Source organism: Rissa tridactyla, chromosome 1 (assembly GCF_028500815.1).
Source record: "Rissa tridactyla isolate bRisTri1 chromosome 1, bRisTri1.patW.cur.20221130, whole genome shotgun sequence".
NCBI classification, from domain to species: Eukaryota; Metazoa; Chordata; class Aves; order Charadriiformes; family Laridae; genus Rissa; species Rissa tridactyla.
In genome coordinates this window covers 77,655,165-77,669,980 of record NC_071466.1, presented here as the reverse complement: position 1 = coordinate 77,669,980, position 14,816 = coordinate 77,655,165, and the positions used below count along the sequence as shown (strand labels likewise).

At 38.6% G+C, this 14,816-nt stretch overlaps 1 protein-coding gene across 8 annotated transcripts; it reads right to left on the bottom strand.

Annotated features, from left to right (window-relative positions):
* Window positions 1–767: 767 nt before the first annotated feature.
* Window positions 768–14,210, bottom strand: LOC128904317 (granulocyte-macrophage colony-stimulating factor receptor subunit alpha-like). Of its 8 annotated transcripts, XM_054188443.1 has the most exons (12): window positions 14,160–14,210; window positions 12,963–13,165; window positions 11,722–11,765; window positions 10,297–10,550; window positions 7,768–7,897; window positions 7,500–7,675; window positions 6,673–6,812; window positions 4,964–5,002; window positions 3,917–4,055; window positions 3,260–3,347; window positions 2,611–2,692; window positions 768–1,287 (listed from the first exon to the last, which is right to left on the bottom strand). In XM_054188443.1, the coding sequence occupies exons 5-12, from the start codon at window positions 7,893–7,895 to the stop codon at window positions 1,219–1,221; spliced, it is 861 nt and encodes a 286-aa protein (XP_054044418.1). In that variant the 5' UTR covers window positions 7,896–7,897; window positions 10,297–10,550; window positions 11,722–11,765; window positions 12,963–13,165; window positions 14,160–14,210; the 3' UTR covers window positions 768–1,218. The 8 variants fall into 8 exon arrangements, with proteins under 8 accessions (XP_054044418.1, XP_054044422.1, XP_054044415.1 ...); XM_054188447.1 differs by lacking the exon at window positions 10,297–10,550; XM_054188440.1 differs by lacking the exon at window positions 11,722–11,765.
* Window positions 14,211–14,816: the final 606 nt, after the last annotated feature.

Sequence of the window (14,816 nt, the reverse complement as noted above, 5' to 3'; positions counted from 1 at the left end):
AGTTTGTCAGATTTGCTCTGCCTGAACTTTTCTTGAGCTGCTTGTAGTTTTGTTTGACCAGATGTCCATGGCTAATTTGTTTTACCTTTGTTTACCTTTGTATGGTACCACCAAAGATTTACAATTCTAACACACTGACGCAGTGTAGGTCCGGGTGACAGAGACCTTTAGAAGCGGAGACACAAGGATATCATGTGGAGGAGTAAAGGCATGGGGCTGGATAAGGGGTGGGACACGGGCATGGCACAGGGGACCTCATGGCTCTAAATGTCCTCTAACTCCTGGTTTTCCCAATCTAAGTAATCCATCTACAGAAGCGCAATGTGTGGTTAGCCTCCAAGTTGGTGGTTTTCTCTCATATCTCCTTACTAATTGAAGGATTCATGATGTGCTGCTTCTCTTTTGCCCAGGTGTTACAAAACCACACAACCAGCCTGTACCATTTGCAGCTAGCAAGTGGCAGGCTTCAAAAGTTAAATTTCCAACATTTCCCACCCCCCCCCCCCCACATACACACAGTTATCTGCTACCTGTTAGCGGTCACATTTTAAGCTATTTTTTTTCATCTAACGCAGATACGAAGTGATGAAATGTGGGAGCAAATTTTTGGTTTTGTAAATGGCTGTGAGCAACATCTAGGGCATGCTGTGCTGAAGGATGTAGCAACATAGTTTGAAAGCAACAAATAGACGTATGAGAAAATGTCTCCTGATCACTTTGACAATATTGATTTTGTATGAATAAATAATCATATTTAAGAGGTTTAATCTTGGCCAGTTGTCAGTGGTTTTTCATACAGATGACAAATTTTTATTCCTGATCACGATCTCAATATAGCTGTACTTTTTCCAGGGCACTGGACCACTGGAGGTCCTGTATAAAACCCTGAAGTTTAGCTGTTCTTATTTCATTCTTTAGCATGGTGTTGAAAAGCAGTATAATAACTTCCAAAGCACTACTGAAATATTTTTGCTGAAGCATTGCAAGAATACTCATCATAAGAAGAAACAAAAATAGCCCAAACAAGTCAAATTATTTATGGAAAATGCAATCAAATACAAAGAGGCTTTTAAAGATAGGCTCTTGGGGAATCGTCTCTATAGGCAACATTATTTTCTTTGCTTGCAAGAGGGAGAGAATAAGAAAAACCTGTAAATTACTGTCAACAAGATATATATGTTTGAAAAGATTCAAGTTGTTCCTTTCAGTTGGATGCTATTACATCATTTCTTCAATAATTGTTATTTCTTCAGTTTCATGCTTCATAAACAGATTCTTATATTCTGTCTATTAAAGGAAGAATAAAACATTTCATCAGTTTTTCATACATGAGATTATCCACGAGTTTACCATTTATGAATCCTGTTATTCAAAGAGTTGTTATTTATTATATAGAAGCTGTAGTGGGACTCTGTCAATAAGAGGACTGCAGTAGACAGGTCTAGGTGTTCACTCCATGACAAGCTCCCCAAAGAGGAACAAAAGACTTGTCAACTCAAAAGCCAGATGACTCATCTTTTTAAACATAGGAGAGTTAACATGATGAAGGAACAGAAAGTAAAAGATTTTATAAAGGCTCACCAGTGATTCAGTGTGTCCTTGCAGACAGGCAAGTGCTTCCAGACCTGGCTGTAGCTAACTTCAAGACTTTCAGCAAATCATAGAATCATAGAATGGTTTGGGTTGGAAGGGATCTTAAAGATCACCTAGTTCCAGCCCCCCTGCCATGGGCAGGGACACCTCTCACTAGACCAGGCTGCTCAATTCCTATGCAGCCTGGCCTTGAACACCTCCAGGGGTGGGGCATCCACAGCTTCTCTGGGCAACCTGTTCCAGTGCCTCACCACCCTCACAGTAAAGAATTTCTTCCTAATGTCTAATCTAAATCTCCCCTCTTACAGTTTGAAACCTTTACCCCTCGTCCTATCGCTACGCTCCCTGATAAAGAGTCCCTCCTCATCCTTTCTGTAGGCCCCCTTTAGGTACTGGAAGGCTGCTAAAAATTGCAACAAACTTTGTGACGTTCTCTCTAGATGGACAGTTCCACTCTGTTACTTGCAACGTCTGTCTGTCTGTTCCTTCTTCTTCTCATGAGTCGCTTCATGTCTCTGCATAAGCCAGAACCTCTCAGCTCCCTTCTATACTTTCTTGCATACCGTACCCTAGAAACTTTCCCTCCTTCAGCATCATTGCCAAATACTAACATGGATCTCAACATCTGCTATGGCACAACTATTTTGGCCAGCAAACTATTCTTTGCTCCTTCTCTCCCAATAGCTGGCCAACAATCTGATTCTGCATTATTATTGGGCTGAGAAGTTCAGGCTTAGCACTATTCTAGTGATAGCATATGGATTATAGGGAGAGCAGGGTTAAACTGTATATTTTCTCCAGTGCTCCAGGTAGGCAGATGACCAGTGTTTCAGAATGCAAAAGGAAACCCAAAAGAATTATTGCATATAGACCTTCTCTTTCAATACCCCAAGAACAAGAAAAAGAAAGGTAATTTATCCTTGTTTTTGTGCATCTTTCTGACACTTAGGTCATACCTTTGAGACTGCAATGGATCCTTATTTACAACAATTTCAGGCAAACGGGAAGAAAACATACCTGGAAATCTGTTGGAGACATCTCATTGAATGGGTCTTTTGGCTGTGGTACTGTAGAAGATGTTTTTTTCAAATAAATGCTTCTACAATGACAAAAAGGGCTGGTGAAGACAAGACTTAGTATGCAAACATATGAACATGTACTATATAATAATGCTTCTGAGGTATTATTTTAACCCTCTAAGACAAAGTGAAAAAGTAACTAAAAATTACCTAGGGTGAATACAATGGTATCATTTCATTGTTTAGAATTTGGATTAGAATAATTTATTTTATGACTTATTAAAGAATAATAGGAAGTTGCTGGTTTAAGTATCTGAAAGGGAAATATCCTCAAAAGAAGGAAACAATTTCATGTACCACCCACCCACATTGCAGGGTCTGTTGGCAGGAAAGTGTCACTGATATAAGGCCTTGTCCCACTATTGGAAAGTTTTGTGTTATGATTGATCAAGTGGATAAGGAGGTTGGGAATCAGAAATATAGAGTCCACTTGAGCAACATCTAGCAGGTTATGATTCCTGCTACAGTTCCGTGTGGATTTTCCCCCTTCCTCCTTTCCTTTAAAAGGAGGCCAGAAATTTTCTGTTGGGGAAAGAGGTGTTATTTCAACTACAGAATAAAAATTTTGCATGAGAAATAAGGCTTACACTTTGCAGAGAAAAAATACGAGACTTGCTGCCAGCACTGCTATCAGAAACAACATATATGATGAAGTAGATATAAGTTGTTCTTTTCCTGAAAGACAAGCAATCATCAAAAGGGTTGATCAGTATCACAAAACAGGAATGACTGGTCACCTATGTGCAATCTGCTTTGTGTGATAGTGTCAAGCACCAGTATGAAGTGGCTGCTTCTTTAGCTTGGCACCTCATTGCCCTGTAACATGTGAAGGAACGGGACGGCTGACAGACGTGGACCGTCTGCAGTAACTCAAGACCGTACTAAGCATTTTGTGAGGAACTGAGACCTACAGAGTACTTCAAAATCCAATGTGGCAGAGAGTACGAGGGGAAAAGAGAAGTTTACAAAGCCTGAAGCAGAAATGGAAGAAGGAAAAGGGCTGGCAACAGACTTCAAAAAGGTCTGCCTTATTCACTGCCTCCTTGCAAGAAGCACCCACTGTCACACCAGAATGCTTAGAGACCTCCCTTGTATTAAGAGATGTGCCAGTTCACTCATTTTCATCCTAGCAAATTAATGAACAAATATCAATGTGTTTCCATCTGTAAGTATAAAGTAATAAATGAGGCAGACAAGTAATAACTGAGGGAAAACTAGGTCAAGGAAGCGATTTGCGTTCTTACCAAACTCTACGGGTGTGCTCCACTCTCCCCAGCTTGCGCTCACCAAACAGCCATTGTCAGTTGCTCTGATTTTGACGCTGTACCTTTTTTTTGCACTGAAGCTCCCAAATATGTAGGAGTTTCCTGTGATGCTTCTTTCCTAAATGCACAACAACTAGACTGAGAACTTATTATTCACTAGAGTTACAGATGTTAGGAATCTGTCAAGTTCATTTAACGATGCAAACAATTACAAAAGAAAATTTTACAAATATTTCTGTGAACAGATTAGAATGAAATAACAAATAGAAAATTATCCCTTAATATATTAACTTGTTCCATCCTAGTTCCTTTTGTTTGAACATTTTTGTTATTGGTGAAGTGAAGATGAAATTTGCAGTATGCTTCCCTGCTAAACAATGTGACTTTGGGAAAAAAAATAATCCATAGTTTATTTTCAGTCTGTAAATTATTTATTTTACTAGAAGGTAGTTCTTTAAAGACCTGGCATTCCCTTACTGTGGATGTTTTTAAAACTGAGGTAGAATTTAACAGCCAGATTATACAGAAGGGAAAATTTTGACATATATTGAAATCCTTCTCATAAGAATATTGAGCCTTCTTGAAAACTGGGTATTTTTTTTCTTCCTCTTTTATACTGGCTTAATCTTTCAGGTGCTGTTTTCTTGCCTTCTCCATCTCAACCCCTTCTAGAGACCATTAACAAAGAAAAAATTCACATTTTGTGTGTCTAAGTGTAATGTGGAATTATGTTCAATATTTTTACATATATATGAATTTGGTAGGAAGTACAAAGATTGTAAAATTGAAGATTTTGTGAATTTCATAGAAGTAATATAAAGTTCTACATATGCAGGTGTTTTTTGTACCATGTTTTATAATTAACAGTTTAAATCTTTGAGTTCAGGAAACTTGTCAATAAAGAACATATGTAGTATACTGAAACTGGTAGCGTGAAACCAAAACAATTTGGTTGCAGGATGCCCTGATATAGATGAAATTTCAACCCAACATAAACATTCAATTAATATGGCAATGAAGACTTACTGTTTTAGATGTGGTTTTGATGTTTTTCTCGGGATCAGCCTAGCAACAAAAAAAAAAATTAATTTTTATGATTGTTCTTTTTTTTACTATATAACAAAGGCTCCTGCCTGATGAATGTTTGATTTTCAGGGAAAAGAAAAAAAATATAAATCTATTTTAAAATTAATATTTTAAATGCTTTCTTTTAAAGACTTTGAGGTTAAGCCATTTTTCCACTGAAACGTTTTTCCTCGCCACTGGTGCTCTGAAGTACTGTTCCATTTAAATTTGATTGCAGAACTGAGTATCAAAGGACTAAACAAAAAAAGGCTTAGGTTGCCCACCAATTAAAATTGCATGTTTTACTTGTACAAAACAAAGTATCTAAAAAAATACTAGTAAACTTGGGAAATGTGGTTTTTTTTTTCCATTAAAACTTGTCTGTGTAGCTTTTACATTCTTAAACCTTTAATTTAACTATATTATTACACCATTTTCTAAGTTTTTTTTACTGTTGAACCAAGAAACTCACTAATATTTCTGCAAAAATTTCAAACTTTGTTTTTGATGGATATAGTGCTACTTTCCATATTCATACAACTCTTCAAAATACTTGCAATTACTGAAATGTATAATATCAACCATTGTGGTGGATTGACCTTGGCTGGATGCCAGGTGCCCACCAAGTCTCTCTATCACTCCTCTCCTCAGCAGGATGGGATGAGGTGGAGGGGGGGAGACAGGGGAAGAAAATAAGATAGAAAAAACCCCTCTTGGGTCAAGACAAAGGCAGTTTAATAAAGCAAAAGCAAAGGCTGCATGGAAGCAAAGGAAAACAAAAGATTTATTCTCTACTTCCCATCAGCAGGTGACGTCCAGCCACTTCCTGGGAAGCAGGGCTTGAGGATACATAGTGGTTACTCCAGAAGACAAACTCCAGCAACCCTGCACTGGTGTTAGTGAATGGAGGCAATAGGAGAAGGAGGCAAAGTTGGATACACAAAGGGTGGGATGAATAGTAGGGGGGGCCAGATGGAGATTCCTAAGAGGTCTTGCAGAACATCCTAATTTACATGTGCGCCTTTTTAATAAAGCATGTGTTACTTCTTTGGACCTAATTTAGTAATATGATAAACCTGACTGAGCGGTAACGATGACTACAAGAAGTAGGAGCAAATGCAAAGTGAGTTTGTGAAAGAAGTGATAAAAGGTGAATGATGGTATAGGAGACTGCAGACAGGAAAACCACAGAACAGAAGGTTCTGACCTAACTTAATCACAAAACGGCAGTAGGACTGAAAGACTACACGGGGACACAAACTGCCTTACAGGGACACGTAAAATTGGTTGATCCAATTTAACAGTAGCTTTGGTTTTTTTGTGGTATATTTAGAGTTCATTTAATGTATCCTGTAACTGTTCATAATAAAGTCGTCAGATAATATGGTCTATCCCCCTACATGTGCTAGAACAACTATTCAACTTCAGTGTTGGGAGTCCTTTGCCCAATTTCTTAAAGGACCAGTTGTATAGTGCACTGAAAGCATCCCTCAATTTGCTGCTCCTATTTGTGAGTGACAGCAGTCCTCAGCTCATGCGCAAGAGGGGCACTGCATATCAAAAAGGAAAGATTAGTTAAGTAGGGAAAGAGAACAGGGTATTGGTTATATGGTAGTATGTGTGGAAATACAAGCATACGAAATACTATTAAGAGTCATAATTATTCTTACCTTGTTTTCTATGACAATTTCATATTTGAAACAACCATCTCTTTTCACATGACTTGTGCGAGGTGGTTGCCACTGAATTTCACAACCATGAGAAGCTTCTGTACAGTTCACAGTAACATTTGAAGGAGGGGTGAGTTTTTCTACAATAATATAATGAGAAATACTATTGATTAATAACCAGGTCTCTTCACTCTGCCTTTTCAAAATATAGGTAGATGTTCAAGCAAACTGTCTAAAAAGATGTAATGCAGTTCTACCAGAATTATTATATTCACCCCATATTCTGAAGCAGGTAGGTAAAATTGAAAAACACAAACCATTTGTTAGATTTTACTGAATTCAGCATATAATCAGTGCAGGTGTGGCTTTTTTCATAGTGTTAATATTAAACAGATGTTTGGGTTTCTTTTATTAGCAACACTATTCCATTTAAAAAAATGAAATTTTTGCTCACAGTGTTAATTATTTCTTTTGTATTATGCGAATTAACAGAATGTTGAGATAATAAGACCAACATCTAGACAGTCCTGCTCCAGCGTCCTTAGCTAGTTAATCCCAAAAGATGACACCTTTCTTTCAGAGAATAAATATTTGACTGAAATGTTCACAGTTCTATTACCCATGATTGCAGATTGTCTCTGCATTCATTTGGCTTTGTTCATTTTTGTCCTTTTGATTTATCAGCCCTCAAGGCTGAGGAAAAGGGGAAAAAAAATAATCTGTTCTGAAAGCAGCATTTTAAAAATGTATGCTTTTTTTCCAGAGAAGAATTCTTCATTCCCTTAGCATAAAACTGGAAATAAAATTAAAAAAAAAAAAATCCTTACCAATTCTATACAGATTAATCGTCTTCATATATGACTGAATGCTTTGTCCACTTCTAGATCCATTTACCAGGAAATAAGCTTTCTTTTTTTCTATTGTCACATTTTGGAATCTACATCCCGTGTGCCTTCCACAATTATCTTTGATGTAATTCTGGCATCCTGTGAAATCTTCTTTCCTTTACATGACATATTTCATCAGTTAAATATTGTCAATGTCTTGTGTCAGACCAGAGTTTAAAATTCCCTAGATTCAAGAAGACCTACTTACTTTGAGGTCTTCCAATACAGAAAATATTGGGTATCCTCTGAAGCAGACCTGCCCACATGCCAAGTGCAGTTCATGAAGGAAACATTAAAAATGACGCAGGCAAAATTTTCAATGGCTGTCCCATTCATACCTGCAAACACATCAATAACATCCCATGTTCACTCTGTGGAAAGACTGTAAAACTGCTCAAATAACGGAGATGTCTGCAAGCTCATTTAGTAATTTTTAGCCACCTGATTAATAAATCCAATTGCATATTGTTTGGGTCTTGCAGTTACACACTTACTTTAAGATAGGAATGATTTTGTGTTGAGCCACGAGGATTATATACAATTGCTACAGATGCTGAAAATGTGACTAGGATTTAATCAACTCTTTAATCGACTCAGGCACAGTGATGTAGTAGAAGCTAATAACAAAGACAGTCACTGTTGTGTCCTTTGTTTAGATCCCCTGTTTATCTAAGGTCCAGTCTACAGTGGAATATAAATTCTACAACCATAAGCAAAGCAAGTTCTCCTGTGTTTATCTTAAGTACTCTGATCTTTGGTTGACTTATAAAGGACTAAGGATTTAAAACAAGCTGTCCACCACTTTCTTCAGTGTAACACCTGGGTGATTACAACCTAACCTTGAGGCTGCTTCCAGAAGCTAGTCCCTGCAGAAGTGTCATGATTTGGAAGGCAGAATGGCATATTTTTCAATCTTGAATTGAAAATGGTTGCTAATCTGTTCTGGCACTTTGGATTCAAAGATAGGGGGAATTTTGTTTGCAATGAACTTGATAGAAGCAGGTCTGAATATCCATTAGAGTAAAACCAAGAAAAAACTGAAGCAGAAGCTGATAGTTCACTTAAGTTAAAAGACTGTTCGGGCTGTGCATTCACATAAGGAATGAATTCCTTGTGTGTTTCTTCCGTATCAAAAGGTGAGATCTCCAACAGGAAATACTAATCATGCAGTACCTCTTCTTAACTACTGTCATCATGAATTGAAGGACTGGGTCACAGCTTTTCAAGACATTGAGCTTAAGCCCACCACATCTAGCCTAAAATTTCCCTATGTGTCTAACACAGGTTCCCAAACAAGTCTCAGAAGCCACGTTATGAGACCAACTGATGTCTCCTGTCCAAGCTTCACTGTAGTCCAAGTTGGAAACCTCTTTTTCCTTACGTTCCCACTAGCATCTGATCATGTACCTGACAGAACTGATTTCAAAAGAAATGCTTTTATTGAGCAGACAAAAACTTCTGACATCGGTGGATACTTAGGAAGAAAAGTATAGGGAGAAGAGAAAGCCCCAAGCAGGCCTTTGCCTATACACTCTCTCATCTACCAGCAAGCAGTGCCCTACGGACTTGCAAAGTTGAAGGCTACCTCATAGATCACTGTACGTAGCAGTCCAAGAAAGCCTGATCCCCCATTGATTCCCACAATCCATTTTGAATTCATTTATTTTTTTGGCCTTTACTACATCCCTTGCCGATAGGATGAGCAATGGGAGAATTCAAAAAGTCTATTTTCCTTTCGCACCTTCAGCTGTAATTTGAGAAAAGGCGATTCTTCTCTAGAAGAGGAGGAGTCCAAACACATTCTTGTGCCTAATATTTGTTCATGGTTTGCTCCAGGCAGACACTGTGCTGTATGGAGCCTTTTGGGACTACTCTACCAAATGAAATTTCTTTCATTTGGGTGTTCTACAAGTGTAGGCACATAATAAAGGAGGCTGGGATCACAGTTTCCAGAGGGAAAGGCTGTCATCCAGGAGACCTGACCTAACATGATGTTGTGTAGCTTGGCTACAAATAGAGCTGGATGAATTAAAACCCATCCCTCAGAACGCCTCGGTGGAAGCGTTCACTTCATGCCCATCACACTGGGAGTCAGCATGAGCTAGAAAAAATATTGTCACGGACAGGGCCTTGCAAAGGATTCCCAAAGGCCTAGCAACCTTCGGACTCTTACACATTGGAAATAAATAGGAATTGTTCAAGAGACAACAAAGTTGTCAGAGTTCTACTGGATTTCTGGAAAGCTTCCTCTCTTCCAAGAGGAAGGTTTAAACTGTTTCAAGTGCTTGGTCCAGAAGCATTTCTTTCAACAACAGTGTTGGCCTAAGATACCCTGTCCTTCCGCATCCTCCATGTCCCCTTCCTGACTCCATCCTGCCTGCCTCCCTGGCTGTGTTAGTACCATTCATTGTGAGGCCTCATAGTGAGTAGTTCTGAAGAAGTGATCATCACTAAAACTAATAATGCTCCTCCCACCCCAGAAGTTTTTTCTTCTTCTCATTTTTTCATCTGGCTTAGCATCCTTTACCACAAACAGTGGAACAAGCTCATCTGAGATGACAGTGTGGGTTAGCAACAAAGAACCAAAGGAGAGCTGTCTAAGCTATTTCTGCTGTTGCAAGAATTGTTGGCCCCTATCTAGTCACTAGAGACATCTAAGCTCTCAGCATAGAGTTGCTTACATACAATTTATGTGTAAGTTTATATATATATATATATGCATGCATATATAACAAACCACTCCTGAGAGTCCAGTGATTATGGTACTGTACTGAGGTGATGGAGAGCTTTGCTCGGTTCTCTGGTCTGCCACAGATTCACTTTATGACTGACGGTCAATCAAATCTGTACTTCATTTCCTCATTTACAAAAGAAACAGAGAAGTTTTCTTCCCATCAAGAAATTGTGAGGTAAATGCAGCAGTCTGAAGTACGATCACAGGTGCTGTGCAAGGGTCTTAGGGGGATGGGCATCATAAAGACTTTGGCAATACTGCAAATCAAAAGAAAAAAAGGTTATTCTGACTTCAAATCAAATCACAACCTGGTTCACGTGTGGCCCAACAAGCAGTTGAGTTGTCTGGAACATAGGAAATAAATAGGGTGAAAGGAACTCATAAATTGACATTGTGGTCAAGGAAAAAGAAAATTAAAGCACATCCTTGGCCTCTTTATCGATGGCCTCAGTTTTTTATATCCAAGAGAAGCATTGTATTCAAATGTTCTTCAATTAGCTTAAGTTCTACAGCCAGAACATTACTCAACGTACAAAACAGCCATGATCAACTGCACTGTGTTACCTTCTTACCAACACGAAACACATGCTGGGAAGATCACTAAGGTATGTGTGGGTCACTCTATTTCCTCTGCTGAGGACTGTTTTCCCAGGTTTTGAGAGGATTTTTTTTTCATTTTTTCTTTATTCACCTTTCTGTGGATATGCTAAAAACCCCATAATCTAGCAGAGTAGACAAGTACGACTACCCTTCCTTAAAGGTTTACTTTTGAGCCTACTATATTCACATACAGTGTCAGTAACACAGTTTTACTTTTACTGTTTGCAACACCTGGAACGGATCCAAGTCTTCATGAGTCATTTCTCCCATTATCTCCCGTTATTTCAATTGGACACTGAAATTTTTCTCTTTCCAGTTTATACTTGAGGACTAGCTAAATTTTTCTAGTGGCTTCTCTCTTAACCATTCCTCTTTTAATAACCCCATATTTGTCACTTCTTTATCATTATTTCCTTAATGGTAAGTCCTACCCTATAGGTAGGACCATACTCTCATGATGCTTTTCTGTGAGCTCTGATTCAGAGAACAGTTTAGTTTCTCTGTAGTGCACTCTTCCTTCTGACCTGCCTCCTATATTCTTTGATAATGATAATAAAATACATGTGCAAGTATACTAATATTCTCACGAGCATCCTTTGTTTCATACATGAATAACTTATTTCCCCGTATTTTAATATTTTTTAGCTATATTTGAAATCCTTCTTGAAATTCTTTATAGCTTTTCATGAAAGAGGTAATGTACTTGACTGAGACAGGTGTGATGACTGAGATTTCACACAACTGCCTAACAACCCACTGTTTTAAACACACACAGTGCTTTCTGTTATTTATTTATTTATTTGTTTTTCTTAAGTCAACGTAGATTACCTCCATCTCTTGGGCAGATGTTAGAAACTGTGTAGGAGTAGTAGCTGCAGAAAAATATCAGAGAAAAGAAGATTTGTCTCTGCAGTCCTTTGTGGTAATCAAGTTATTAACAAGGAAAAACAGGATCTCACCTCTGGGCCTTGAGCCCAAGAGAATTTTTACTTTTATTCAGTAGTTCTTGAATAGAAAATGCATAAACTGCTCTTAACTCTTGGACATAATGGACCAGACAATTTATAAGGGATTGTAAATAACATACTTGTTATTGGAAATGAATAAAAAGAAATTAAATTGCTTTAACCTATTAACCTAACTCTGAAGATATTGTCAGTTGTGGGGTGGAGTTTTTATTACTTAAAATACCTAAGCGCTGTATAGGTATCCTCACAGGGGAACCAATAATTCTACAGTGCCTTAATAGTGGCTGGAAAGAAACAGATACTTAAGACACAGTTTATTCACCCTAGTCTAGGACAAGATGAATGAAGGCTTCACCATATTTATTTCCTGCCAGTCGCTGAAAAGATAGCCCAGGGTGACCAGCCCAGAGGGAACCCTCTAAGACTTAGTTATCCACCACGGTCAGGTGCATCCAGGAGGAGTCATTCCTTTCCCCTCTTACATCGTCCACATGTAAGTACTAAATAGAAACGCTGCCACTGTTCTCACTGAAACAGCAAATTTATTTTTGAAAATGCCTTTTCCTCCTCTTTCTTACACCCATCCTATCACATGCTTCTTTAGAAAAACAGACCATTTAGAACAGTTTTCTTTAGAAAAAACAGTTGCAGTAGAAAAACAGTAGTATTTTCCCCAGAGGTGGTCCAAACTTTCTTTCACATCTCAAACGGTTCCTGTGCAAATTATTGAATAAAATCTTAAGGAAATATAAAGTATTTCTTTGTGAAGTTGTTTCATTTCTGCGCTGTAGTTTATAAACTTGCTATGAAAATTGGCTGCTGCTAGACTTAGAAAATTGGCTACAGCACAAACCACTCTCAGAGCATGCTGAATGTTCATCTCAGACTGTAGCAAATTTCAGACTGTAGAAAAAATACACCATCAAAATTTTGGCTATGGCATTCATTGGACCAAAGCATGGATTTACAGGTTATGTCTATCCACCCCTCACAGTTATTTTAACAACATCAAAACTAACACAAATAGCAAAATGCAGTATTTCTTTGTCTAACTTCTTTGGAGTAAAAATAAACAACAGACAAAGACAAAAATAAACCTACCTCCTCCTTGAAAACCCAATTCCCTGGGGCTGTTACAGTAATTGGGCAGAAAAAGGATGGAAGCTGTGAAATTGCGTCCGTGGCATATTTTTGTGTGCTTTGACAATGTGATTCATTCTTCTTCTTCTATTCTTCTAAACCGCTCATGTAACGGGGTGTGAAAATCCCGCCTACGTCTTACTCATTTCCCTTACCCTGTAATACTGTAATGTAACGGGGAAAGGCACGGTCACAGGCATTGTTTTAGTACAGGGGGGCAAAAAGGTCAGAATAGAAGGACACCCTCTTTATCACTTCATTCACATAATTTTCACTCATTTTTGTGACATATTTTTCACATAGGTGTTTGTATAGGGCACAGCCTGAAAGGTAGGTGAATGTATGAGTCTACTTTCTGGCTCTTGTATGGGTCAGGTAGCATTGTTTCAAGCCACACCACTATTTTCTGCTTACGGCTTAGGGTTACCAGCCTGCACGGGAAAATAAGTTTGGTGCTCTGGACTTCGTAACAGCCATTCCCAGCTTTATACTAGCCAGCTTCATTTTCTGTAGGTGGGTAACAAACCAATGTCACCAGCTTCCACAACTTTTCCACTCAATATGTACACATTTTTCTCGGCTGGATGAATACAATGCGCAGACCAGGAAACTTTTCTTCATGTGTGCAAATGCCCTGAGTGTACCAAATCAACACTGTCCCTTGTCTGTGCTCTTGCCCTGGTCCCAGGAAGGTGTGCAGTCCCCCTTGCCCTCTGTCTGCAGAGTTTGAACATCCTCTTTCCAACTGCATTCAACAACGTGAGCACACACTGTGTGGCGCTAACACAGTGCAATATAGGTTGTGCGCTGCCCAGGCGCAGACATCCACAGCTGCCCATGTTAGCAGGCTCCAAAACGAGTAAGCCCAAGCCTTTTTTTTGCCATCTTGACTGTTTTTGCTACTCAAGAGCGTGCCTGGGTCCTGAAAGATGTTTGTCCAGCAAAGCAACTTTCTGTGAACTGAGAAACATAGCAACTGCCTTTTCACGTTTCCATAGTACAGTCTGATTACAGATCCCTCTCCTTCTCCCTTTCTCACCTTTAAATCATTTGAACAGGAAAATGAAGCAATTAAAGTAAACAACAGCATTTAAATCTGATTAGTTATAATATTCACTGAGTATACCAGTCTTACTATATGTGTCTGCTATATCTCACCAGAGGAGTGGTAAATCAGATCTGATTTGTCCTGCTTCTTCTTCATTCCCGTCAGCCTCTGTTTTTGTTGCTCTTCTGAGCAGAGGAGGAATCGTGGGGGTTCTTGAGAAGATGTTTCCTCTTCTTCGGGTCTCAATTCCTCAATTTTATTCATAGAGCAGACAACAGGACTCCAGCGTGTTCCCTGCTAAGACACTTCATTTCAGGAGCTGCAGAAGTAAGGGCTTTTGTTCTCTTTCTCACTTTCTGTTGTAGACATTTCTATACAATTGGAGTGAATTATGGCTTTGGGATAGATTTGTATCAGTGAACCTGAAACCTCATTTTCTGTAAGGTATGTAGAACCTTCCCAGCTAGACGACAATAGAGCTGTGTAGGTTGGAAGCTAAACAGCTGATTCACATATGCATCCATAAGTCGCACAGAATGAAACAGGTCTTCCATGAAAAGGATGTAAGTGTGTAATCACACTGACATCAAAGCTTTTCAGTATGGCAGGAAATACTAGTTGTTGTGTAGTGGACACAATCTTCAACCCTGTTACTTTTATTTTCTAGTTTAATAAATGAGAATTTCTCGGAACATTTAATATTGTTAAAGGGATGAAATGCCCAGGAAAACAACTCTAATAGTCCAGTGATTTCTTGGATTTTTTTG

Bases quoted from the DNA above. Each gene is read 5' to 3' on its own strand.
- LOC128904317 (XM_054188443.1), bottom strand. From the start codon at position 7,895: ATGAATGGGACAGCCATTGAAAATTTTGCCTGCGTCATTTTTAATGTT. The intron at 7,676-7,767 runs GTAAGTAGGTCT...TGTCATGTAAAG, and splicing joins CTGTATTGGAAGACCTCAAA to GAAAGAAGATTTCACAGGAT. The intron at 4,056-4,963 runs GTAAGTCTTCAT...TTGTGCATTTAG, and splicing joins TCAAAACCACATCTAAAACA to GAAAGAAGCATCACAGGAAA.